The following is a 24,249-nucleotide window of genomic DNA, read 5'->3' as shown; positions in this document are numbered from 1 at the left end:
GTCTCTATGGACTTACCTATTCTAGATATTTCATATAAACAGAATCATACAATTTGTGGCCTTTTGTGTTTGACTTCTTGTACTTAACATGATGTTTTCAAGGTTTATTCATGTTGTAGTACGTATCAGTACTTCATTCCTTTTTATGGCTAATATTCCATATGTCTATATGTATGTGTCACATTTTGATTATTCCTCAGTCGATGGACATTAGGGTTACCTTTTGGCTATTGTGCATAATGCTGTTACGAGCATTCATGTATAAGTTTTTGTCTGAATATTTGTTTTCAATACTCTTGGGTATGTATTTTAATGGGAATGGGTTTGCTGGGTCAGACAGCAATTCTGCTTAACTTATTGAGGAATTGCCACACTCTTTCACAGTAGCTGCACCATTTTACATTCCTGCTAGTAGTGTATAAATGTTCCACTTTCTCCACATCCCTACCAATACTCGTTGTTTTCCTTTTATTATTATCGTATAGCTATCATAGTAGGTGTGAAGTGGTATGTCTGTGTCTTTGCATTTCCTCAATGACTAGTAATGTGCATCTTTTCCCGTGCTTATTGGCCATTTGTGTATATTATTTGGAGAAGTATATACTCAAGTTCTTTGTCCATTTTTTAATTGGGTTTGTCTTTTTGTTGTTGGGTTTTTTAATATATTCTAGATAGTATGATCCTTAGCAGATATGATTTGCAAATATCTTCTCCCATTTTGTGAGTTATCTTTTCACTCTCTTTATAGTGTCCTTTGATACACAAAAGTTTTTGGTTTTGAAGAAGTCAAATTTTGTTTTTTGCTTTTGTTGTTTGTGCTTTTTGCTGTCTTAAGAGATCATTGCCAAATCCAAGGTCATAAAGATTTCTTTGTTTTCTTTTTCTTCTTCCCTTGAGAAACGCATCTCACTGTGTTGCCCAAGCTGGTCTCAAACTTCTGGCCTCAAGCCATCCTCCTGAGTAGCTGGGATTACAGGGGCACACCACTGCACCTGGCCCCTGTTTTTTCTAAGAGTTCTATAGTTTTAGCTTTTACATGTAGGTCTCTGATCCATTTTGAGTTAATTTTTTGTATATGGTATTATGTAAGGGTCCAACATTATTCTTTTGCATGTGGATATCCAGTTGTCTCAGCACCAAATGTTGAAAAGACTATTTTTTCCCCATTGAATGGTCTTTGTTCTGGTGATAGATGTATGGGTTTACTGGGTACATTTTTATGAGGCAAGTTTGTTTCTGTCAGGGGATTTATTTTACTATCAAGCCTTTTGAAGGAGGGAGTGCTTTACTAATGTTGAACTGACATTAACACAGAAGGGATCCTCATCTTGACATTGTAGCTGTGTTCTCATTTTCATTTCTTTAAACATTTAGATCCATTCTTTTATATTTTTCCCCTTTTTACCACAGAATTCTAATGTTGGATTTTTTTTTTTACCCTTAATAGACAGATGTACAGAAGATTTTAAGAAATGCAAGGAAACTACCTGAAAAAACACAGACATTCTATAAGGTGAGACAGTTAGAATATAGTGGAAGAGGAGGTACCTCAAATATATGGTTCATAATAGTAGAACTGTGAGATGGCAGTGTGAATATGGGCAGGCATTAGAGATGTGTGACTTGGGCCTCAGTTTTTTCAAATAAACTCAGTAAAAGTGATAGGTCTGTTCCTTCCCTAAAATCCAAAAATTAGAAGGGTTTAAATGGCCTCATTCTGTACAGGCAGAGGGTTTTTCTGTGTTGGGGCTGCTGTGAATGAATGACTGATGGAAGCAGCTGAGAGGACCTGTGGGTCATAGCCCTGAACTCTCCTCATCACTCCTATATGGGTATCCAGGCCAACCCCAGGCAACCAATGTATGTGGCTTCCTGGATGGGGAATTGTCCGGAACATTCTTTTTTTTTTTTTTTTTTCTTGAGACGGAGTCACACTCTGTTGCCCAGGCTGGAGTGCCATGGTGAGATCTTGGGTCACTGCAACCTCCGCCTCACGCATTCAAGTGATTCTCCTGCCTCAGCCTCCCAAGTAGCTGGTACTACAGGCACGTGCCACCACGCCCAGCTAATTTTTGTTTGTTTGTTTTTTGAGACAGAGTCTCACTCTGTCAGCCAGGCTGGAGTGCAGTAGCATGATCTCAGCTCACTGCAACCTCTGCCTCCTGGGCTCAAGCAATTCTCTTGCCTCAGCCTCCCAAGTAGCTGGTATTACAGGTGTGTGCCACCATGCCCGGCTAATTTTTGTATTTTTAATAGAGACGGGGTTTCACCATGTTGGCCAGACTGGTCTTGAACTCCTGACCTTGGGTAATCCGCCCACCTCAGTCTCCCAAAGTGCTGGGATTACAGGCATGAGCCACCGTTCCAGGCCCAATTTTTGTATTTTTTTGTAGAGATGGGGTTTTGCTATGTTGGCCAGGCTGGTCTCGAACTCCTGACCTCAGGTAATCCACCCGCCTCGCCTTCCCAAAGGTGCTGGGATTACAAGCATGAGCCACCCCACCCAGTCACCCCAGAACATTCTTATTGCACCAGAGAATCTGCTTCTAGGAATGACATCTGACATTACACATTTATGAATTGCAGAGGAGATGGCCCTCCAGAATCATATGTAGCTGATCCAGAACCATTGGTGAAGAGACTATTAAGTTACAGGGGGTGGGGTAGAGTGGGGAACATTTAGGTTTGCTCCTTGATTCTCCCCTATTGTTCTGGTGTTTGGCTGGAATTAAATTAAGTGCAGCATAAAGCATGTCATTTGTGTCGTAGCTTTCTAATTCTAAAATATCGGCACACATAGCCAGCCTCAGGCTAGCATCTTAACGGGAGAAGATACATGCTACTTTGGGTGTTATCTCATTACCTTTATGTCACTGTTGTCTTCAAACCTAATTAAGTAGTAAGCTGGTGAAATAAAACAGCTTTAATCAGAGTTCAACTGCAGAGCTTCTCAGCCAGCCAGGCCCCTCCCTAACTGAAGCCCATAATCCATGCAGTCCATCCTCCCTGCAGAGCTTCCTACAGTCATCAGCTATTTACTCATGATGACACACTTGTTTGGCCTTCTTAACTTTCCGCTTTTTAAACAAATGATAGTAGAAAGATAAGTCAGAGAGCCCATTTCTCTTTTCTGGTTTTATATCATTCTACATATTAGAGCTCAAAAGAGCCTAGAGAAACTGCTTCAGCCCCTGCAGTGGGTAAGGAAGGGGTTATTCTCCTCATTTTATAAATGAGGTCTTTGAGACCCAGAGAGGCTACACAACTTGCCCAGACCACTCCACTAAGGGGTTGTTGGGGCACTTCTTATTTATCTGCTTCTATCACTAACCAGCCTTTCTTTTTGTTGGTGTTTCCACTCTGACTCCTCCAGGGCCGCCTCTGAGCCTGTTTATTGTCTTAGTCTGAGGCCCTGCCACAGTGGGGTTAAGAGCCTTTTCAGATTGAGGGCAAGTCTTTTCCATACCTAAATAACAAGGGGAAAGTACTCCTTCTTAAAGTTAGGAGTAATGAAATGATGGATGCAAAGTGCTGACTACCACGTGTGGCATAAATGCTCATTAACTGTGATGATGACGTTGTTTCATTCAGCTCACTGTCTTCCTTAGCCAGCTTCTGGTCACCTGCAGAGGAACCACTTCCCAGTAAAACCATCACATTCTTGTTACTGGCATCCCTAAATAAACATTTGTTCTCATAGAAAATTGCTCCCTGAAGTTCAGTCAAGGAGAACTTATTTCTAAGCTGAGCACTTAGAAAGTATGTGTTGAGAACACATTTCAGGAGCATTGGTGATTTTCTGTCGTTTCAGGAGCTGAACCGTTTGCGAAAGGCCGCTCTAGCCTTTGGTTTCCTGGACCTGCTGAAAGGGGTGGCTGATATGCTGGAAAGGGAATGCACACTGCTGCCTGACACAGCCCACCCTGATGCTGCATTCCAGCTGACCCATGCTGCCCAGCAGCTCAAACTGGCCAGTACCGGCACCTCTGAGTATGCCGCTTATGACCAGAACATCACACCTTTGCACACGGACTTCTCTGGGAGCAGCACTGAAAGAATTTGAAACTGACTTTTGGAGCTTTCCTTCTTTTTTCTTTCAACTGAAAATGATTTAGGTAAAACCTTTCCGGTATGTTCACCTCTGGAAGAGCCACCCAAAGACCTTCCTGAGGCTGCCTCAGAAGCACCATGTGCTGTTTTGAATGACTCTACTAGTATGAGAAGGATGTGAAGATGGTTGGCTGGTTGGGCTTTAACTTCCTGGGACTCATAATTTTTAAGCTTGGAAGATAGCTGCTGTTCCCATGATGGGCACATTTCCTGAGAGGCTTGAAGGACTGATGAGCATAGAGCACCCCTGCCTTCCTCAGGAAACCTGACCGGCAAGGGCTCTCTGGCTTCCTGAAAGCTTCACCTCTTCTCTCCAGTTTATATCTCAACTGTATAGGGCATTTTCAAGCTTCTGTTCATGGAATGAGCAACTCAGACTGTCTGGAGTTTGCTGAGTACAAACACAACACCACTAAGTTTCAGAACTTTCCTTAGAACTTGGGCAAAATGTGGTGATAACTCTTAGGTGCTTTTGGTGTCTCTTGAGATTCTAACTTTTAAAGAGCAACCATTAATGTGTAAAATGAGTCCTATTTCTTCCAGGTTTTTTTTCAATGACAACAAAATATTTGATTTTCTATAAAATGGTTTCACTATGAAACTAAGACCTTTGTCTTTTGGTCTGTCTTATCACTTTAATTTCAACTTTCTAAGTGGCATAGATTCATAAATCATGAGGTTTCCTTATTTCTGACAGTGATTAGGCCTCATTGCCTAAGCAAGGTTCTAGCTAGATAATCCCGACAGATCACTGATTCCAAAGTTAATTACGGTTCCAATTTGCCAGCTAGCATTATGACTTTGGGCAACTTCTTGAGGCTTTGTCTACATCATCAGTGTTTTTCAGTTGCACCACCTTCCCTGTAACTCTCAGGCTTCAACCAGAGCAACTGTTTTTGGTTTAACATGCTGAACTGCTACATAATATTTTGCCTGAACAAAGGACTTTATCACTAACAGAAAACCACTAGACTAAATTATCTTTAAGCACAGTCATTAGAATTTTGATTGTAAATGTTTTAATAGAAATACACAATCTTTCACTTTCTCAGACAGCAATAAAGGGGTTTGTAACAATCACTAAGAATACAGAATTTGCCACGACGATGCAGCATAATCTACTGCAAAGCTGATCTGCCCAATTACACATAGTCAGCTGCAAGAATATCAGAAATCAATACAAACAAGTATTGACAGGTGTTACAGACATGCAAACTATCCTTCAATGCAATGAATTTTTAAGAAATCAGCTAGCCTATGTTAATCAGATGTTTTAGATCAAACCAAGTTTCCATCTTGGGCTCAGTGAAATAGTATTAACTCATTGAGTCTCCTTTCCCCCAGGAATGTTGGGAATGGCAGAACAGAAAGAGCTATCACTCCTTAAATTCTTCTATGCAAGTGTTACTCCAACACTTATTTTACTTGGTTTACTTGGAATGTATGAGAGGAAACTGATGTTTTTTACAATGGCCAACTGTATGTCTAAATTTTCAGTTCTCCTTTTTGTGAGTTTCCTGCCAGAAATCTTTGTTAAAGGATCAGCGCTGTTCACCCCAAAGTTCTCTCTGTTTTCAGTGTTCTATGGCAGATGGGTTTTAAAAAGCCAAATGAACAGCAGCAGAATGAAGTTATTTTTGAGGTCTATGCAAAAAATGTAGTCCCATCACTCACTCACCACTCACTAGAACAAATATACAAGTAAATGGACTCAGCCAGTGCAGGAGATGGAAGGCTGCCATTTTTTGTGTTTGTGCACAGCCTAAGACAGTTTGGAGGTGTGTTTGGCCTACTCTAATGTTTCTAGTTTGTCAAAGGCTGTACACGGTGTTACTGCCAGTTTGATCTACATATTGTGTTCCCTTTGGATCCCTGCTACCATTTGGACCGTGTGTGTGTGTGTGTGTGTGTGTGTGTGTGTGTGTGTGTGTGTGTGGTTCGGTTTTTTTGAGACAGGATCTTCCACTGTCACCCCGGCTGCAGTGCAGTGGCAATCTCGGCTCACTGCAGCCTTGACCTCCTGGGCTCAGGATCCTCCCTTCTCAGCCTCTTGAGTAGCTGGGACTACAGGTGTGTGCCACCACACCCAGCTAATATTTTTATTTTTTGTAGAGATAGGGGTCTCACTATGTTGCCCAGGCTGGTCTTGAACTCCTGGCTTCAAGTGATGCTCCCACCTAGGTGTCCCAAAGTGCTGGGATTACAGGTGTGAGCCACATTCCTGGCTGAGTTTGGAACTTATAATCTCATTGTTTTCTAAATAATGTTTCACTTTTCTTCAGTGTTGAAAATAGTTATTTACTTAAGAATGGCATGATCATGATGTTCCAAGATTCTGATTAGTTTCTTTCAAAGCATTCTGTGCCTCTTCAATGCCCACACTACTGAGCACTACAATAATAGATGTTGTTAAGCCAAAGGATGTCACATGTAAAACATGTTCTCGAGCCCCACTCTTAGAAATGTTTTATCAATGACTCAGTCTACTTCACTTTCAAAAAGTCAATGCCATCCCACTAAACAAGTAACCCCTTAGGTACAGAATAATTAAGTCCTGCCTGAGTCACTTTAACAGTCTTCTATAGAGTGACATAGTCTTGCTTTTTTTCACAAGCAATAGCTGAAAAGAACAAATCTCAACTGTAAGAACCGTCAGTACATTGTAGGGATAAAGCACTTTTTGAAAAAAAAATCTCTGGCATGAATTAGACAGACTGAACATAAGACAGGGTTGGGGTGGGCTGAGCCTTTTGGTGTCATTAACTGAATACACAAGAATGAACCTCTCATCAGATATCAGGAATCCATGTCATGCAATTACTACAACAAGATAACAGTAAATTCAGGAATGTTACTGGGGAAAAGGAAGATAGCCTCACTGAGAATTTAATCATTTAACATTAAAAAAACTTTTACATTGGTACAAGAAGGTAAAACTGTAAGAATCAGATTAGGCTCAAACTGGCAAGAAGCCATCTAAATCTTTCTTTTTAGTGGATCTTTTTCTTTTTTTGTCCATAGCGCCGTCTGCGCTGTTTATAAAGGTGACGAAAATTTATGTATAACCCTGAAAAAGAAAAGAGGTCAATTAGAAATTAGAGTCTTTGTCTATTTATAACCAGAAGCTCTTGTGGCAGGGACAGTATCTAGCTGTCTGTCATATCCCACAGCAAAAAGCTCATTGCAGCGGCTCAGGAAGGAGTACAACTTAGAACAAATTAACAATAGACACAAACCAATTTTTCCCCAGTGTGTTTATTTCTTACTATTTTTGCGACAGAGTCTCATTCCGTCGCCCAGGCTGGAGTGCAGTGGCACGGTCTCAGCTCACTGCAACCTCCGCCTCTCAGGTTCAAGCAATCCTCCTGCCTCAGCCTCCTAAGTAGCTGGGATTACAGGCGTCCACCACCACGCCTGGCTAATTTTTTGTATTTTTAGTAGAGGTGGGGTTTCACCATGTTGGTCAGGCTGATCTCAAACTCCTGACCTCAAATGATATGGCCGGCTTGGCCTCCCAAAGTACTGGGATTACAGGCATAAGCCACCACACCCAGCCTCCCAGTGGGTTTAAAACATATTTTTTTCCTTATAAAATTTTCAAACACGCAGAAGATTAAATCATTGTACAGTGAACACCTAGATTTACTGCTTTTTACTATACTGGCTGTATCACATCCCTATTCATCTATTTATCTCTTCAGCCATCTCATTTTTTATGCACTTCAATGTTCGGTTTCAGATATCAATATACCTCACCCACCCAATTCTTCACATAGGTATAGTTCGATATTCTTTCTTTTACAGTAAAATTTACATACAATGAAATGCAGAAATCTAAAGTGCAGAAACAACCTAATTTTTAATTCAAGGCTACTCAAGAACATGGCCAGGCACAGTGGCTCACGCATGTAATCCCAGCACTTCGGGAGACCAAGGTGGGTGGATCACCTGAGGTCAGGAGTTCGAGACCAGCCTGGCCAACATGGTGATACCCCCATCTCTACTAAAAATACAAAAATCAGCCAGGCATAGTGACAGGTGCCTGTAATCCCAGCTACTCTGGAGGCTGAGGCAAGAGAATTGCTTCAACTTTTGAGGCAGAGGTTGCAGTGAGCAAAGATTGTGCCACTGCACTCTAGCCTGGGCGACAAAGCAAGACTTTGTCTCACCCAAAAAAAAAAAAAAAAACTGAAAGAAAAGTCCTCTGACCTAGATACAAATGTTAACTAGCTGTTTATGCTGCTTCAAAATTATAAATGTGAATTTAGGATTTACTTCATTCTAAATAATAAGAAAAGAGCAACTATGTATTTATTATAAGCAAACTAGGTATGAACATAAAATCTTGCAAATTAGAGTGTACAACAATATAAACAACACAAAGAAAGATAGTAAGGCAATGCACTTTAAAATATTTCCACCCCTCTACCCTGTTTACTAAAGTATTTTAAATGTCTTTCCAATATTTATTCCTCTCTATCTTATGCCCATTTCATGGGGCCTAGTTATACTGAATTTATACAGTAATAAAGGTAAAAAGCTGTCTTTAATGAGTACATTTTCTGAACTGAGGGTTCCTCTCTTCAAGGGCAAAACATTTTAATAGTTTTGGTTGGCAATCTTTCTTAAATGGATTATACCCTTTGCTGAAATAGAAAAAAAGAAGTAGACGTTAACCTTTTGCAAATGACGTGGGCCTACAATGTATACTATTTAACTGTACATCTGCCATACACTGGTACACTAAGGAGCTCCTAACACTATGGTGTAAGTCTCTCCTCCCCCAACACTAAATGACCAAGACCACTGGGCTTTCTCGCTTCCTGGGCTTACCTTGCATGGTCTTCCTCTCACTGTCCAGGGTAGCAAGCCGCAACAACGATCCCAACAACCTCTACCTCCCGTTATTTCATACCTTTGTGTAGTCCCCTCCCATGTTATACTGGGTTGGTCTGTGTGATGGTTTGTCACTTCTGAGATTAGGCACTATGGCTTCTGGCTCTCTCTCTCTAACCAATTGCTCTGGGTGGGGGAAGCCATGCCATGAGTAGCCATATGGAGAGGGGCTATGGCAAGAAACCGAAGCCTCCTGTCAACAGCCACAAGAGTGAGCTTGGAGCAGATCCTCCAGCCCCAGTCAAGTCTACAGAAACTGCAGCCCCAGCTGACAGCCTGACTGAAACCTCATGAGACCCTGAGCCAGTACCACCCAGCCAGGCTGCTTCCTGACCTTCGGAAACTATGTGAGATAACTGTTTATTGTTTTCAGCTGCTAAGTTTTGGGGTCATTTGTTACACAGCAATAGAGAACTAATACACTTGTTGCATCCTTCTATGGCTAGAAGACTGGACAGTTATATTTATTTAGGGCTACCTTAAGTCTTTTGTGAAATAAAGCAAGGAAATATATATAAATTACCACTAAAATGTATCAAAACTTTAAAAAGTCCTTATAGTTAGGAGCTTGTCTTATCATTAAACATGTAAAGTTCTATGTATGATAATCAGTGTTTTCTCCTCTCAATATATTTAATGACAAAATTCCTTTCATTCTGACTTTTTATATTCTTAGTTGTCATATTCAAATCAATAAGTATTAAACAGTCTGCTCTTAAAGGGAAAAAATTACTTGTTTTTCTCAAATTGTATTTAACCTACATATAAGAATGTATGTATTTTCACATCTACGTATAGAATATAGATAATATGGATAGAATCATGTATAGTTGCATTTAGAAATTACCAAATATTGATTACTAATAAAATTTTTTTTTGAGACAGAGTCTCGCTCTGTCACACAGGCTGCAGTGCAGTGGCACAATCTCAGTTCATTGTAACCTCTGCCCCCTGGGTTCAAGCGATTCTCTTGCCTCGGCCTCCCAAGTAGCTGGAATTACAGGCATGCGCCACCATGCCCAGCTAATTTTTGTATTTTTAGTAGAGATGGGATTTCGCCATGTTGGCCAGGTTGGTCTTGAACTCCTGACCTCAAGTGATCTGCCCACCTCATCCTCCCAAAGTGCTGGGATTACAGACATAAGCCACCATACCCGGCCTCTAAAAAAAATTTAACAAAAACAACAAAAAAATCCTTATAGTTGGGAAACCTTTTAAATTTGTCGTATTTGTAATAATTTAGGTTTATTTCTTTTTCCCTTCTGTTCTTAGTTTTTATAAAGTAAGGCATGAATTTATGATTTTATATAAACATAAATTAATAAGTCAGCAGGTTTTCCATGAGGAGCAGGGAACTTTCCTACTGTGAGGTGGAAGACTTTACGACAACCCTCGGCTGCTCAGAGGCCTTTATTCCCTTCTCCCTTCCTTGCTGCCAGCTGTCTTATCACCTCTATAAACTCTGGATGAGGAATGTGCTACTGAAATTAGTAATAGTGGGAGCTTCTTAGTCTATTTTAAAAGAGCTCCTTTTTTTTTTTTTGAGATAGAGTCCTGCTCTGTTGCCCAGGATGGAGTGCAATGGCATAATCTCAGCTCACTGCAACCTCTGCCTCCCGGGTTCAAGCAATTCTCCTGCCTCAGACTCCTGATTAGCTGGGATTACAGGCATCCGCCACCACGCCCAGCTAATTTTTGTATTTTTAGTAGAGATGGAGTTTCACCATGTTGGTCAGGCCAGTCTCGAACTCCTGACCTCGTGATCCGCCAGCCTCAGCCTCCCAAAGTGCTGGGATTACAGGCGTAAGCCACCATGCCTATCCCCTTACATTGTTTTAAACAAGAAATATCTTATGGTATATTCCCAATCACCAAGAGCACTTAAAGAACATACTTTAACCACTGGAGATTTAGAAAAATATTTCCTTACCATAGCATATTCCCCTAGTGGGTCTGTTTTTGCAAAGTAATCATTCTCTAATTCTATCCCAAAAGAATTTTCATATGGACTTTTACATTTCTGAATGACTTATTTCTACTCTCTAAGAAGTGACAAGAAAAAGTCTGTATTACAGAATCAATACTTACCTAAAAATATCATTATAAGATAAATCTGAAGAAAAAAGGAAAATCTAACTTTGATTTTCACTGGATATGGCAATGTGAAACTGAATCGTCCTGTCTCATTGAATATTGGAATGGACTGAATCACTGAGATAGCTGAAAACAGAAACAAGAACTTGTTAGAAGCAAATGAAACAGTCACATCTAATGACAGAAACTTCCAGCCCTAATACTCTGAAGTTTCAGTTCTGGGTGTGCTAGAAAGGCTTCCTCCTCCCTTTGTACAGAAAGCTCATGCCTCTTCTTTTTTTCCCCTAGTTTTCTAAGAGATCAGCCTCCAACCTGTCAACAGAGAGACAGATGAGGAAGTCATGGCAGTGGGCTTCTTCTATTCTATAAAATGGAGAGAAAAATCCCTAGCTGACTTATGTACAAGATGTTTGTCAGAATAAAATAAAGTTGTCAGTAAGAATCCCCTTTGGAATACTAAAAGCATCATACAAATGGGAAACATACAGGACAGGACCACCAGGCTTTCCAATGTTACAAAATGAGCTACTTTTCTGGAACAGTCTGGGTACCAGGAGTATTATGGAAGGAAGCCCATGCAAAGAAATCCCTGAAAAGTCCAACACTTCCATTTATCGGACTAAGGCCGGGGAAGAAAGGACTGGTCTCTCAGCCTCTGGGCACCCTCTGGAGCTAAGCTATGAAAGCTAAGAGTCCCTGAGAGTACCTTCCGCCAAACATCCCAGTGGATATAAGGGAATCCACAGAGTGTAACGAAGCCATGTGAGCACCTTCCAATCCATGTCAATGCACGTCAGCATGTAGAAGGAGTACCTATTGAAAATAAGTGATTCCAACGTGAAAAGGCGCTTCAGGTTCTGAATGCGACCTTAGAATATCATTTAAATAGATGAATTATATTTCTCAGTTAACCACACATGGTTTCTTCAGAACAGAATTATAAAGCTGGCTATCAACCCATAAACTTGTCACACTACGCCCTAAATTTTCAAAGGATGTGAACTCTCTTTAATGGCAGACTAAGTTTAGGTCTCAAAGGAACCCTCTTTTTTCAGTATAGGGACTGGATACTCAGACGTTGTTTGGCTTTATTCCTAGTACTGATCTACATTCCCAGTAGGTAAGGATATTAGATACTTTATTTCTGGATAAGTGAGTTGTTAGCAAAATTAAAGTATACAAAAGACCTCTAATCTAGAATCAGACATACTCTATTTTAAAAGAGATCCCTTGAGAAAAGAAATGTTCCTTCTCAAACAGTAAACATTGCATTAAGGACCCATAATCTGATCCTTTTATAGCTCATAAGTGTGATAATTGGATTTTCGCTCTCCTGTGTGAGATGTGCTTCCCTCAAACCTTGTTACATCAGCACATTACCTGTCTGATTTGAAAAATATAGGACCTATAATCTGTTTTACCTTTGTATTAAGGCTATTAGAGGGTACACTGGGTGCCATGGGACACAGACCATGGTTAAGACACAATTTAAGGCTGCTATGGCCTGTTCCCCCTCTCAACTAGCAACTTTGTCAAAATACCACCAAACCTGGAGCTGAAGAGTTCATTTGCAAAATCCTTGCTCCAGCTGACTGAAAGGGAAGAAATATGGAGTGTGTATGATCTGGTAAAGAAGAATACATCTACTTTAACTAGATCCATTTCTTAAAAGGTATTTATTCTACTAACAACCGAGAATGGGAAAATTAGGTTAGAGGCCATTTCAAACTTCAATAATCTTGTAGTATAAGATTCATTTCTATCATCCCTTAAATTTAGTCTTAAACTAGTTCTATCCAACCTGGATTGCTCCTTCAACCTCATGTTTCTTCAGCCCTTTCAATAATTTTTCCATGTGGATGGGTCCTCTCTTTCCAAGACTGCAAGATCCTGAAGTCATAGTAAGATGAGTCTTCCCTTTCTCTGGTTCTCCTCTTCTGCTCCCTAGTATCCGGTCTGGTATTATGATCCAATGACGGCTTTAAAAAAATCTGCCTCGGCCGGGCGCGGTGGCTCAAGCCTGTAATCCCAGCACTTTGGGAGGCCGAGACGGGCGGATCACGAGGTCAGGAGATCGAAACCATCCTGGCTAACACGGTGAAACCCCGTCTCTATTAAGAAATACAAAAAACTAGCCGGGCGAGGTGGCGGGCGCCTGTAGTCCCAGCTACTCGGGAGGCTGAGGCAGGAGAATGGCGTGAACCCGGGAGGCGGAGCTTGCAGTGAGCTGAGATCCGGCCACTGCACTCCAGCCTGGGCGACAGAGCGAGACTCCGTCTCAAAAAAAAAAAAATAAATAAAATAAAATAAAAATAAAAATAAAAATAAAAATAAAAAAATCTGCCTCAACTTTGCAGAGCACATAGATGCAACCAGAATTCTCCACATATGTAATCTTAGTCCCAAACCAAATGAGACTCTGGCTAAGACAATGACTCCCTCAAGAACAGAGCTGCTGCAAAGAGGGAGAAGCATTCAAACACCATCCTGGCATTTCTACCCACCTGAAAATTTCAATTGCGCTCCACAAATAAAACACAAAGAAAACCACAGCTTTATTCTGCATTTCTTCCATGGTGCCAAAGATGATAAACAAAATAAAATTTCTTCCAAGGAGCTATTAGAAAGACCCAAAAGAGAAAAAAGTTAATAAAATATACGTAAAGTTATACAAATGTGTTATCTGAAACCTAACCCCACTAAATGCAAGGCAAAGAGAAAAGACTGAGCTCTACCAGTTTAATCCTGCTCCAGTTCTGGAACAAGCAAAGTGCCCAAACCAGTCTTTGTGACCAGATAGGTACAATATTTTGTGTGTGTAACTATATCATAAATCGTTTCCTTAAAATACACACACATGTTCAAACACAGTCTAAAGAATACTGCCAAATAAACATTTGAATTTACATAATCCAAGTTAAGAAATAGAGCACTACAAATGTGAGACCCCTATAAGTAACGACTATCATGTGTTAATCATTCCATGTTTTTTTTTGTTTTTGAGACAAGGTCTCGCTCCGTCACCCAGGCTGGAGTGCAGTGGCACAATCATGGCTCACTGCAGCCATGAACTTCTGGGCTCAAGAAATCCTCCCACTTGAAGCCTCTCAAGCAGCTGGGATCACAGGCGTGTACTACCACACTGGCTAATTTTATTTTTTTGTAGAGATGGGGTCTCACTGTGTTGGCCAGGCTTGCTCAAACTCTTGGGCTCAAGTGATCCTCTTACCTCAGCCTCCCAGAGTGCTGGGATTATAGGCATGAGCCACTGCGCCTGGCCCATGGCTTTTCTTTATGGATTACTGCTTGTGTATGTATTCCTGAACAGTACATTGTTTCATTTTGCCTGTTTTAAAACTTTTTGAAATCATTCTATATGTATTATTCTGTGACTTGCTTCTTACTCAGGGTTATGGGCCAGAGACTCATCTATGTTGATGCACGTGGCTATAGTCCACTCATTTTCACTGTGGCAAGACATTCCAATATACGATAGACATTCTATTCTTCATATATATATGGGTTGTCTGTTTCTGGGTTTTATTCTGTTCGCGTGGTCTATGTGACTATCTTTGTACCATACAACATGGTATTAGTTACTAAATCTTTATACTGTCTTGATTTCTTATAGGGTAAGTCCCCAACTTGAGTTCTTCTTTAGAGAATATTCTCAACCCTTTGCTTTTTATTCCCCCATTTAAAAAATTGTGGTAAAATACACATAACGGCCAGGTGCGGTGGCTCATGCCTGTAATACCAGCACTTTGGAAGGCCAAGCGGGCAGATCACTTGAGGTCAGGAGTTCGAGACCAACCTGGACAACATGGTGAAACCCCATCTCTATTAAAAATACAAAAATTAGCCAGGCATGGTGGCAAGCGCCTGTAGTCCCAGCTACTTGGGAGGCTGAGGCAGAAGAATCGCTCGAACGTGGGAGGCGGAGGTTGCAGTGAGCCAAGATCATACCACTGCACTCCAGCCTGGGCAAAAGAGCAAAACACCATCTCAAAAAAAAAAATACACATAAACTTTACCATCTTAATCATTTTTAAGTGTTTAGTTGATTGGTATCAAATACATTCATTATGTTGTGCAACCATAATCACCATCCATCTCCACAGCTCTTTTCATCTTGTAAAATAAAACTATGAACCATTGCCGGCCACAGTGGCTCACACCTGTAATCCCAGCACTTTGGGAGGCTGAGGTGTGTGGATCACCTGAGGTCAGGAGTTCGAGACCAGCCTGGCCAACATGGGAAACCCCGTCTCTACTAAAACTACAAAAATTAGCCAGGCGTGGTGACGGGCACCTATAATCCTAGCTACTCAAGAGGCTGAGGCATGAGAATCGCGTGAACCCGGGAGGCGGAGGCTGCAGTGAGCCTACATCGTGCCACTGCACTACAGCCTGGGCAACAGGATGAGACTCTCTCTCTCAAAAAAAAAAAAAAAAAAAAGAATAAAAAAGAAAGAAAAGAAACTATGACCCATTAAACAATAACTCCCCACTCAGCCAGCCCCTGGGAAACACCATTCTACTTTCTGTCTCTATGATTTTGACTATTTTAACTACCTCATATAAGCAGAGTCATCCAGTATTTGACTTTCTGTGACTGGCTTATTTCACTTAGAATAGTTTCCTTAAGGTTCATCCATGTTGTGGCATACTTGAGAGTTTCTTTCATTTTTAAGGCTACATAATATCCCATTGTATGTATATAACAGTCGTTCTTACCCATTCATCTGTAGATGAACTTGGGTTGCTTGCACATTTTAGCTATTGAAAATGATGCTACTATCCTGGATGGCCCTCTGTTTTTTCAAAAAACTTCAGAATTTTCTCCTCACATTCCAAAATTTTTTAGACTGTGATTGGAACTGTATTTAATCTACAGGTAAATAAGAGAACTAACAATATTATAATATCGAGTCTTATAATTCAAGAAAATTATGTCTGTATATTTACTTTTTGTGCTCTATATTCCTTCCTGTATCTCAAACAGTTCACTAATTTTCTCTTCAGCTATGTCTAATCTACAACACAAACTATCCATTAAATTTTTATTTTTTATTTTTTTAGACAGGGGTCTTGCTCTGTTGCCCAGGTTGGAGGGCAGTGGCACAATCACAGCTCACTGCAACATCAAACTCCTGCACTCAAGGAATCCTTCTGTCTCAGCCTCCCAAGTAGTGGGAATATAGGTGCACATCACCATGCCTGGCAAATTTTTGTTTTTTTAGAAATGGGGTCTCACTATGCTGCCCAGGCTGGTCTCAAACTGCTGGCCTCAAGCAATCCTCCTGCCTCAGCTTCCCGAAGTGTGGGGATTACAGGAATGAGCCACCATGGCTGGCTGTAAATTTTAAAGTTTGATTATTGTACTTTTCATTAATAGAAGTTTTTAAGAAGACTGCCTTCATCTATGCAAGGTGGGAGGAAACCAAGTACATTTCTAACTAAGGAGACTGAAGGTAGGTTTTTCAGCTCCTGCCTAAGAGTCGAATTTCCCTAGTCTTAAAGCTATTTATAACTTTGTTATTTCATGAGGATATTATAAAAAATGAAATAGACCAGAAATAGTAAAAGTCTACTTTGATAAATATCCCTGAGGTTTTAAATGTTCTTTCTTCTTCAGGTAAAATAATGCTATTCCTGTACAAATAGGTGTTTTTACTAATTGAGACTTCTTAGCAAAATGTAACATACAGATATGTTTTGGCTGTGTCCCTGTTCAAATGTCAACTTGAATTGTATCTCCCAGAATTCCCACATGTTGTGGGAGGGACCCAGGGGGAGGTAAATGAATCATAGGGGCCAGTCTTTCCTGTGCTATTCTCATGTTAGTGAATAAATCTCACGAGATCTGGTGGGCTTATCAGGGGTTTCCGCTTTTGTTTCTTCCTCATTCTCTCTTGCCACCGCCATGTAAGAAGTGCCTTTTGCCCTGCACCATGATTGTGAGACCTTCCCCAGCCACATGGAACTGTAAATCCAATTAAACCTCTTTCTTTTGTAAATTGCCTGGTCTCAGGTATGTCTTTATCAGCAGTGGGAAAACGGACTAATACAGTAAATTGGTACCAGTAAAGTTGGATGTTGCTGAAAAGATACCCAAAAATGTGGAAGTGACTTTGGAACTGGGTAACAGACAGAGGTTGGAACAGTTTGGAGGGCTCAGAAGAAGACAGGAAAATGTGGGTAAGTTTGGAACCTCATAGAGATTTATTGAAAGGCTTTGACAAAAATGCTGATAGTGATATGAACAATAAAGTCCAGGCTGAGGTAGTCTCAGATGGAGATGAAGAACTTCTTGGAAGCAAAGGTGACTCTTGTTATATTTTAGCAAAGAGACTGGCAGCATTTGGCCCCTGCCCTAGAGATCTGCAGAATTCTGAACTTGAGAGAGATGATTTAGGGTATCTGGCAGGAGAAATTTCTAAGCAGAAAAGCATTCAAGAGGTGACTTGGGTACTGTTAAAAGCATTCCATTTTAAAAGAGAAACAGGAGCATAAAAGTTTGGAAAATTTGCAGCCTGATGATTCAGTAGAAAAGAAAAACCCATTTTTTGAGGAGAAGCTCAAGCTGGCTGCAGAAATTTGCATAGGTAGCAAGGAGCCTAATGTAATCCCCAAGACCATGGGGTAAATGTAACCAGGCCATGTCAGAGCCCTTCACGGCAGTCCCTCCCATCCCTTGCAGGCCCAGGGTCCCCATGCTGTGTGCAACCTAGGGATTTGGTGCCCTGTGTCCTAGCTGCTCTAGCCTTGGCTGAGAGGGGCCAATGTACAGCTCAGGCTGTGGCTTCAGAGGGTGCAAGCCCCAAGCCCCAGCAGCTTCCACATGGTGGTGAGCCTGTACGTGCAGAGAAGTCAAGAATTGAGGTTTGGGAACCTCTGCCTAGATTTCAGAAGATGTATGGAAACGCCTGGATGCCCAGGCAAAAGTTTGCTGCAGGGATGGGGCCCTCATGGAGAACCTCTGCTAGGGCAGTGAGGAAGGGAAATATGGGGTTGGAGCCCCTACACAGAGTCCCTACTGGGGCACCGCCTAGTGGAGCTGTGAGAAGAGAACCGCCATCCTCCAGACCCCAGAATGGTAGATCCACTGACAACTTGCACCATGCACCTGGAAAAGCCACAGACACTCAATGCCAGCCTGTGAAAGCAGCCGGGAGGGAGGCTGCTCCCTGCAAAGTCACAGGGGCAGAGCTGCCTAAGACCATGGGAACCCACCTCTTGCATCAGTGTGACCTGGATGTGAGACCTGGAGTCAAAGGAGATCATTTTGGAGCTTTAAAGTTTGATTGCCCCACTGGATTTCAGACTTGCATGGGCACTGTAACCCCTTCATTTTGGCCAATTTCTCCCATTTGGAATGGCTGTATTTACCCAATGCCAGTACTCCCCTTGTGTCTAGGAAGTAACTAGTGTGCTTTGATTTTACAGTCTCAAAGGCAGAAGGGACTTGCCTTGTCTCAGATGAGACTTTAGACTGTGGACTTTGGGGTTAATGCTGAAATAAGACTTTGGGGGACTGGTGAGAAGGCATGATTGGTTTTGAAATGTGAGAGCATGAGATTTGGAGGGGCCTGGGGTGGAATGATATGGTTTGGCTGTGTCCCCATTCAAATCTTAACTTGAACTGTATTTCCCAGGATTCCCATGTGTTGTGGGAGGGACCTAAGGGGTGGTAATTGAATCATGGGGGCCAGTCTTTCCCATGTTATTCTTGTGATAGTGAATAAGTCTCACAAGATCTGATGGGTTTACCAGGGGTTTCCGCTTTTGCTTCTTCCTCATTCTCTCTTGCCGCCACCATGTAAGAGGTGCCTTTCGCCCTCCACCATGATTGTGAGACCTTCCCAGCCACATGGAACTATAAGCCAATTAAACCTCTTTCTTTCGTAAATTGCCCAGTCTCGGGTATGTCTTTACGAGCAGCATGAAAATGGACTAATCCACATACCTACTAGACAAATAATGGGACCTTCCATTACCCACCCTTTAGCTCAACTGTTCAATACCTGGATCAGAGAAGGCAGCACTGGTGACGTAGTGACTCCAATTGCTGCATTGATAGTTTCCACAACTGCCAGCATCTGGCAGAAATACATCATGTCAGCCACAGTATGGAATGTGTCATAAAAGGACTCTGTGGGCAAAAATATACGTTAAGGGTGAATCAGTTGGTAAATTCCAACAGAACTATTTCTCAAACTAGCTCACTCCTTTCATGAAAATAACTATAGGAAAGGAATAACAAACATCCAGTCAGATTCGAGTTTCTTACTTAACTAAGCAGGAAGGGTGCAGGCCACTGGGGTCATGAACAGTAAGCTCTACCAGTTACCAGAAAGTTAACACGTACACCTTATATGCCTTTCTCTTTTTTTTTTTTTTTTTTTTTTGAGATGGAGTCTCACTCTGTCGCCAGGCTGGAGTGTAGTGGTGCAATCTCAGCTCACTGCAACCTCCACCTCCCGGGTTCAAGTGATTCTCCTGCCTTAGCTTCCTGAGTAGCTGGGACTACAGGCGCACACCACCACACCCAGCTAATTTTTGTACTTTTAGTAGAGACAGGGTTTTCACCATGTTGACCAGGATGGTCTCGATCTCTTGACCTCATGATCCGCCCACCTCAGCCTCCCAAAGTGCTGGGATTACAGGCGTAAGCCACCACGCCCGGCCACCTGTCTCATTTTTTTAAGAGTCAAGGTCTTGCTCCATCACCCAGTCTATAGTACAGTGTCATGATCATGGCTTACTGCAGCTTCAACCTCCTGGGTTCAAGAGATCCTCCCATGTCAGCCTCTTAAAGTGCTGGGATTACAGGCATGAGCTATTACACCTGGTCCATACTTTCATTATCAGGTAGAAAAATCTTCTCCCATTACTCTTTCTTCTCCTAAATTTTATTACCTATTTATTCATCAAATAAAGTTTCAGAATACTTTAGACCAAATTCTCAAAAATTTCCCATTGGCATTTACCAATGGAATGCCACTGGTCAAAGCCAGAATCCTGTTAAACACATAAATTAAGAAGAATTGGGCCCGGTGCAGTGGCTTACACCTGTAATACCAGAACTTTGGGAGGCCGAGGTGGACAGATCACAAAGTCAGGAGATCAAGACTATCCTGGCTAACATGGTGAAACCCTGTCTCCACGAAAAATACGAAAAAAAAAAAAAGTTAGCCGGGCGTGGTGGTGGGCGCCTGTAGTCCCAGCTACTCAGGAGGCTGAGGCAGGAGAATGGCGTGAACCCGGGAGGTGGAGCTTGCAGTGAGCCGAGATCGCGACACTGCACTCAAGCCTGAGCGACAGAGTGAGACTCCGTCTCAAAAAAAAACAAAACAAAAAAGAACTAATATATTTATGATACTCTTTTTATTCTGTTTTAGAATAGTTCATTTTAGAACCTATTTAGGCTCCAAAAGGGTGAGAACACTTTTGGCCTTGCATAACTTTGGCACTGGAAGTATCACATCAATTTATTTAGTTGTTAGTGAACATACAAAAGGATTCTAGCCCAAGATGTGGCTCTGGCTAGCTATGGATGTGAACCATTTTTGACCATCTCTAGGCCTATATTTTTATTACCAGTTAAATGGAAAGAATACCAGTCAGCTTATTTCACAAGGTCATGGGAAATAAGAGCTATGAAAGCACAACAAAAAGTAGAGGGTGCTGCACAAATGCAGCGGTTATTATTAACATCAAAGGCAGAGAGTGAATACTGGGCCAAACTACTGAGAAAGGGAAAATTAATCCAAAAATTTCTTACTTGCCTTTTCCCAAGATGCAGAATCGCACAGTCAGGTTGACAAAGATCCAGGAAAATCCCAAGAACTGCACAAGATTATACATAAACAGGTATCCCTTCCGTAAGTTTGTAAGAGCTGTAAAGCAAAGCAAAGCAGTAAGCTATTAAAAGCAATAGTCCCAGCAGAAGAGAGATGTATGAGGCATATCTGGATGACTTCAATCCTTTTTCCTTCTTGAATGCTCCTAAGCTCCCACACAAATATCTGGTCCTGGTCCTCACCAGTCTGGGCTCCTACTCCCACAGAGAAACATACAAGGAACATTGCTCTCCAGCGTGTATTTTCAGCAGGACTTCCTGTCCCAGCCTTGAAGAATAGGTATACAGACATAACAAACCCAAGAAAAAAATATTACCCCTGGTGTGATATTATGATATGTGTACATGTATATATAGGTTTTCATCCACAGTTTCTGGCTCATAACTCCCACAGCCCTTGTTATAGTTTTTTGTTATAATGTTGGGACACTTTAGGCCTCAGAAAACAGAATCTTCCTCTATGACTTTCCCTGCCTTCCTTTCAGCTGCCCAAGGCATGACTCTAATCTGAATGTGGGTCCTAAGACCCTCATTCCAGAGAGGGTCTTGCTTCATACTCTGGAGGAGGGAACACTGCACAGAGGGGCTGAGAAGAATCTGGACAGACAGGCCTTGTGGGGTTTAGGTCAGACCCTTTTTTTCTAATCACATTTCAACACAGTGCAACATGCTTCAGTCATGCCTATCAGATGAAGTCTCCATAAAAGGCCCAAGGGGACAGGGTTTGGTCAGCTTCCAGACAGCTAAACACATGGAGGTTCCTGGAGGGTGGCACACCTGGGGAGGGCATGGAAGCTCCACGCCACTTCCTCCATACTTCCTCCTAATCTCTTCATCTGTATCCTTCATAATATCCCTTACAATAAACCAACAACCTTGTTTCCCTGAGTTCTGTGGAGCCACGCTAGCAAATCAATCAAACCCTAGAGCGGGTTGTGGGAACCGTAATTTACAGCTTATTGGTCACAAGTTCTGGAGGCCCAGACTCGGGACAGGCTGGGGCAAGAGGGTGTCTTGGAGACTGAGCCCTTCATCTGTGGGAATCTGATGCTATCTCTAGGTAAATAGTGTCGGAATTGAATCAGAGGGCACTCAGCTGGTGTCTGCTGCAGAACTCATTGCTTGCTTGCTGTGTGGGTGGAAAAAACCCACACACTTGGTCACAGAAGTCTTCTGTGTTGATTGTTGTTGAGTAAGAAAATAGGAAAAAGCAGCTGAGTGTTGTAGTGTTGTATTTTTTCCATAACACCTGGCCAAAAAAAATGGCCATCTGAAGAGACATTACAAAAAGGAAAAAGATTTCCTCAGCTCCTGCTCCAGTTATTTTTTATTTAGTTAGTTATTTTTGAGATGGAGTCTTGCTCTGTCACCCAGGTTGGAGTGCAGTGGCACTCCCAAGTTCAAGCAATTCTCCTGCCACAGCCTCCCGAGTAGCTGGAATTACAGGCACCCACCACCATGCCCGGCTAATTTTTGTATTTTAGCAGAGACAGGGTTTCATCATGTTGGCCAGGGTGGTCTTAAACTCCTGACCTCAGGTGATCTGCCCACCTTAGCCTCTCAAAGTGCTGGGATTACAGGCATGAGCCACCATGCCTGACCCTCCAGTCATCTTAATATAATCCATAGTTTTTTCTTTTCTGGAATTTCTTTAAGGTCACTGAGGTCAAACTAGCTTACAGAGATAGATACAGTAAATGAAAAAACCAATTCTGATATTTGGTTATATATTCATTCGACCAAGCATTAACTGAATACGTACAATGTGCAAGGTACTGTGAGAAGAACTACTGGGATACAAAGGTAGTTCAAGGCTGCCCTCAGAGCTTACAATCTAAAAACTGTAATACCAGGTGGGGAGTGACAAGTAATGCCTTGTGAAACTTTCAAGGTGAAAAAATGACATTAGGCTGGAGAAGTGGGCATCAAGCTAGTCTACATGGATAAAGCTGGTATCTAATCTGGGCTTTTTTTTTTTTTTGAGACAGCATCTCACTCTGTTGCCCAGGTTAGAATGCAGTGGTGGGACCATAGCTCTCTGCAGCCCTGACCTCCTGGGGTCAACCCATCCTCCCACCTGACCTCCCAAGTAGTTAGGTCTACAGGTCTGTGCCACCACACCCTGCTAATTTTATATTCTATCATATTTTGTAGACACACAGTCTTGCTACGTTGCCCAGGCTGATCTCGAACTCCTGGACTAAAAGATCCTCCCATCTCAGTCTCCCAAAGTGCTGGGATTACAGGCATGAGCCACCATACTTGGCCTGATCTGAGCTTTGAAAGATGGGCAGACTGAGGACATAACCAAAGGAGGACAATTTCAAACCAACAAGCAGGAAAAAAAAGGACATTAAGTTTGTCTGCAGCCTAAGATTCATGAAGATACAGCCAATTACAGAGTAAAGGAAGAAACAAGGAGCTTTGACAGAGTCATGGTTGAGTCAAAGGAGTAGGGTAAAGAAAAGGACAGTTCTTCAGAGAAGATCTGTGGTGTTCAGATTTTGCTGCTATATATTTATTCCTAGGATACAGATATTCTGCAAAGACATCTGGTTGGTCCTCAAATAATCACATTTAATAATGTGGTCAATCAAAAGCAGCCTAAGCCAGGCACAGTGGCACATGCCTGTAATCCCAGCTACTCGGGAGGCTGAGGTAGAACGATCACTTGAGCCCAGGATCTCAAGATCAGCCTGGACAGCATAGCAAGACCCCGTCTCAAAAAAAAAAACAAAAACAAAAAAAAAACCACAGCCTTATCCTAAGACTCCAAAAAATGTCAGACTTCCAGCAACATTTAGCTAATTAAAAGTTTCTTCTTCGGCCGGGCGCAGTGGCTCAAGCCTGTAATCCCAGCACTTTGGGAGGCCGAGACGGGCGGATCACAAGGTCAGGAGATCGAGACCATCCTGGCTAACACGGTGAAACCCCGTCTCTACTAAAAAATACAAAAAAAAAACCTAGCCGGGCGAGGTGGCGGGCGTCTGTAGTCCCAGCTACTCAGGAGGCTGAGGCAGGAGAATGGCGTGAACCCGGGAGGCGGGGCTTGCAGTGAGCTGAGATCCGGCCACTGCACTCCAGTCTGGGCGACAAAGCGAGACTCTGTCTCAACAAAAAAAAAAAAAAAAAAGTTTCTTCTTCAAAACTACAAAAATCTATTACACTTCCGTACCATAAAGAACTTTCTTGTTCAGAAAACTTTATGAATTTAGATAAAACAGTTAAAGCTTTACCTAACACCCCAAAAAATCCATATATTAGAATTTTTATCTATTTTTGAA

At 41.9% G+C, this 24,249-nt stretch overlaps 2 protein-coding genes and 1 non-coding gene across 8 annotated transcripts in view; 2 read left to right on the top strand and 1 right to left on the bottom strand.

Moving 5' to 3' along the window:
* Nucleotides 1-4,715, top strand: part of INTS14 (integrator complex subunit 14) — a 33,981-nt gene extending 29,266 nt beyond the window's left edge. For 4 of the 6 annotated variants that reach the window (XM_005559828.5, XM_045397341.3, XM_005559827.5 and 1 more), the window contains exons 11-12: nucleotides 1,448-1,513; nucleotides 3,812-4,715. In XM_005559828.5, the coding sequence (XP_005559885.1) occupies nucleotides 1,448-1,513; nucleotides 3,812-4,063 (318 nt within the window). In that variant the 3' untranslated portion in view covers nucleotides 4,064-4,715. The remainder of the gene's footprint in view (nucleotides 1-1,447; nucleotides 1,514-3,811) is intronic. The other 2 variants (XM_073996080.1, XM_045397342.3) reach the window with 1 other exon arrangement.
* A 397-nt stretch (nucleotides 4,716-5,112) lies between these two features.
* HACD3 (3-hydroxyacyl-CoA dehydratase 3) overlaps nucleotides 5,113-24,249 on the bottom strand; it is a 49,007-nt gene continuing 29,870 nt past the window's right edge. The window contains exons 6-11 of the mRNA XM_045397343.2: nucleotides 20,892-21,002; nucleotides 19,128-19,255; nucleotides 13,605-13,717; nucleotides 11,807-11,913; nucleotides 11,095-11,226; nucleotides 5,113-7,177 (exon numbers count right to left, since the gene is read on the bottom strand). Of these exons, the coding sequence (XP_045253278.1) occupies nucleotides 7,101-7,177; nucleotides 11,095-11,226; nucleotides 11,807-11,913; nucleotides 13,605-13,717; nucleotides 19,128-19,255; nucleotides 20,892-21,002 (668 nt within the window). The 3' untranslated portion in view covers nucleotides 5,113-7,100. The remainder of the gene's footprint in view (nucleotides 7,178-11,094; nucleotides 11,227-11,806; nucleotides 11,914-13,604; nucleotides 13,718-19,127; nucleotides 19,256-20,891; nucleotides 21,003-24,249) is intronic.
* Nucleotides 12,390-12,490, top strand: LOC123575032 (small nucleolar RNA U13). The gene has a single exon (XR_006700201.1). It is a non-coding gene; the product is annotated as a small nucleolar RNA U13 (small nucleolar RNA).

Source organism: Macaca fascicularis, chromosome 7 (genome assembly GCF_037993035.2).
Source record: "Macaca fascicularis isolate 582-1 chromosome 7, T2T-MFA8v1.1".
In the NCBI taxonomy this organism is placed as follows: domain Eukaryota; kingdom Metazoa; phylum Chordata; class Mammalia; order Primates; family Cercopithecidae; genus Macaca; species Macaca fascicularis.
Note: the sequence above shows the minus strand (reverse complement) of the source record. Positions and strands in the feature narration are given on the sequence as shown.